The sequence below is a fragment of the Colletotrichum scovillei genome (genome assembly GCF_011075155.1).
Source record: "Colletotrichum scovillei strain TJNH1 chromosome Unknown Contig00009, whole genome shotgun sequence".
NCBI classification, from domain to species: domain Eukaryota; kingdom Fungi; phylum Ascomycota; class Sordariomycetes; order Glomerellales; family Glomerellaceae; genus Colletotrichum; species Colletotrichum scovillei.
Window position 1 is genome coordinate 1,489,734 of NW_023336267.1, and position 1,852 is coordinate 1,491,585.

Sequence of the window (1,852 nt, forward strand, 5' to 3'; positions counted from 1 at the left end):
TTACTGAAGGTAAGATGCGGACATAGGTATTCGTTATTAAAGCGCTCCTCCACGTCTATGAGACCCCGTCGAATGAGGTCCTTGGTAACGAGCTGTCCCTTTCTTAGGTCACATACCACCATAGTCCAGTGCAAACGCAAGTTATGGTCGTTGGAGATGGATAGCGTTGGGAAGTGTTCCTGTCCTTTTGGCTGGAAGTGTAGCTGACAGGCCTGACAGGATAAGTTCCGACTTTCTGCACCTTTTTGAGCGGATGCACTCTCCATCCACTTGAAAATCTCAAGCAAGGACATGTGTTGGTGAGGGCAAATCTGGATCTTCCCTTCCCAGCCCATGCATATCGGGTGACTTTTTGCAAGTTGATATTCGGAAAACAGGGATACGTTGTGCATTCTTTTGCAATCGGCGCAATGTAAAAGTCTCTTTTCCGGGTAATAAAAGAATCGGCGACAGAATAGGTTGGAAGGAATAGCTTGCTTTTTCGAGCAAACTTCGCAAACGGCATTCAGTCTCGTTCGCTGTGCGACCTCTTGTTTTTCTTCACCAGAAAGACGATTGAGATTCATTTCGACAATTGGCTGATATCTGCGCTGAACCTCGCCACACCCCGCGGGATTTTCTTGCTGACGTCGCAAATGATTGGCCATATATTGATATTCAGAAAAGATATAAGATGTTCGATTGAGCTCGTGTTCAGATGCCGAATAATCTTCTGGTATATTGATTGGTCTTTGCAGCTTCTTGAAAGATTTATGTTCGAATGCTGAGAGGAACATGTAGCAGCTTTGTCGAAGACAAAACAGGTCAACATGATTCAAATGTCCCATAATCTGCAGTTGTATTTCGAGAGGAATTTGATATATCGCACAGTCTGCCGTATTGATTCTGTTGCGCATTCTATGCGAGTTCTGATGATATCCGGTGTATATTTCGTCTTGTTTCGAGGTCTTGCTTTGCTTTCGATAGGGCGTGATCAAATCGCTACTTTGCGTTGGTGATTCTTGAGGTAATAGGGTGAAAATACTAGACACCAAGAAAGATATCCCAGTGACCAGAAACACGTAAATTCCATCCATAATGAGTATAGTCCAATAATAGCAGGTATGGATGGAAGATGAATGGGCGGACGTGATAGGGTTGTAAGACGAGGCAAGCTAGTGCGAAGGTATGAACGCCGCCTGAGGAAGCTGAACTTGCATCTATCACGTACCTTACCTAGACTACAGTATGTGGGTGAATGACTGCAGTAGGTAATAGGTAATTGGGGCGATGATTGAGAAGAAGAGATAAGACGTTGCTTGAAAGCCGGATGTGGTAAACATGGAGTGCATTATGCTGACCATGGGGCTTCGGTCTTTTTTTAGAATGGAATGTCACGTTAAGGCCACGACCGGTAGAACCCTGATGAAGGGGCGTGACCTCACACAATAAGCTGCTTAGTGACCTTGCTGGTAAACAGATATAGGTCAACTGGCGGCTTCCGTGTCTGTGGCACCAACCTCTATGGTCGAAGCTCACTACGTTCACAGGTACGTACTGTGAACTTAATTCTTGTACTTGTGACTCACGATTAAGTTTCTTCGATAACAAGGTACTTAGGGTAGGCACCCCCGATGAACCGACGATTGTGCCCCCGCTTGAGATGGCTCTTCTTTGATGTATACATACACAGAAGGTAGATCCTCTGCCACATCTATGTGGACCTTCAAAACGAGAGACACCTCTTTCTTACAACATGAATACTTATTCTTCTAATGCCATCAACGCCTTACAAGAATGCCGCGGTAAATCCGCCACTAGCCTCTCGCTGAAGCGTTGGATGCCCCGGAAATGAATCGTATTGTCGCGTTGG

At 45.4% G+C, this 1,852-nt stretch overlaps 1 protein-coding gene across 1 annotated transcript; it reads right to left on the bottom strand.

Moving 5' to 3' along the window:
- Positions 1 to 1,076, bottom strand: HER10_EVM0010463 (uncharacterized protein; the record flags this gene model as incomplete). The annotated part of the gene is made up of 2 exons (XM_035479922.1): positions 1 to 3; positions 117 to 1,076. 2 exons carry the CDS (start codon positions 1,074 to 1,076, stop codon positions 1 to 3), a joined length of 963 nt encoding a protein of 320 aa, XP_035329992.1.
- Between the last annotated feature and the right edge of the window lie 776 nt (positions 1,077 to 1,852).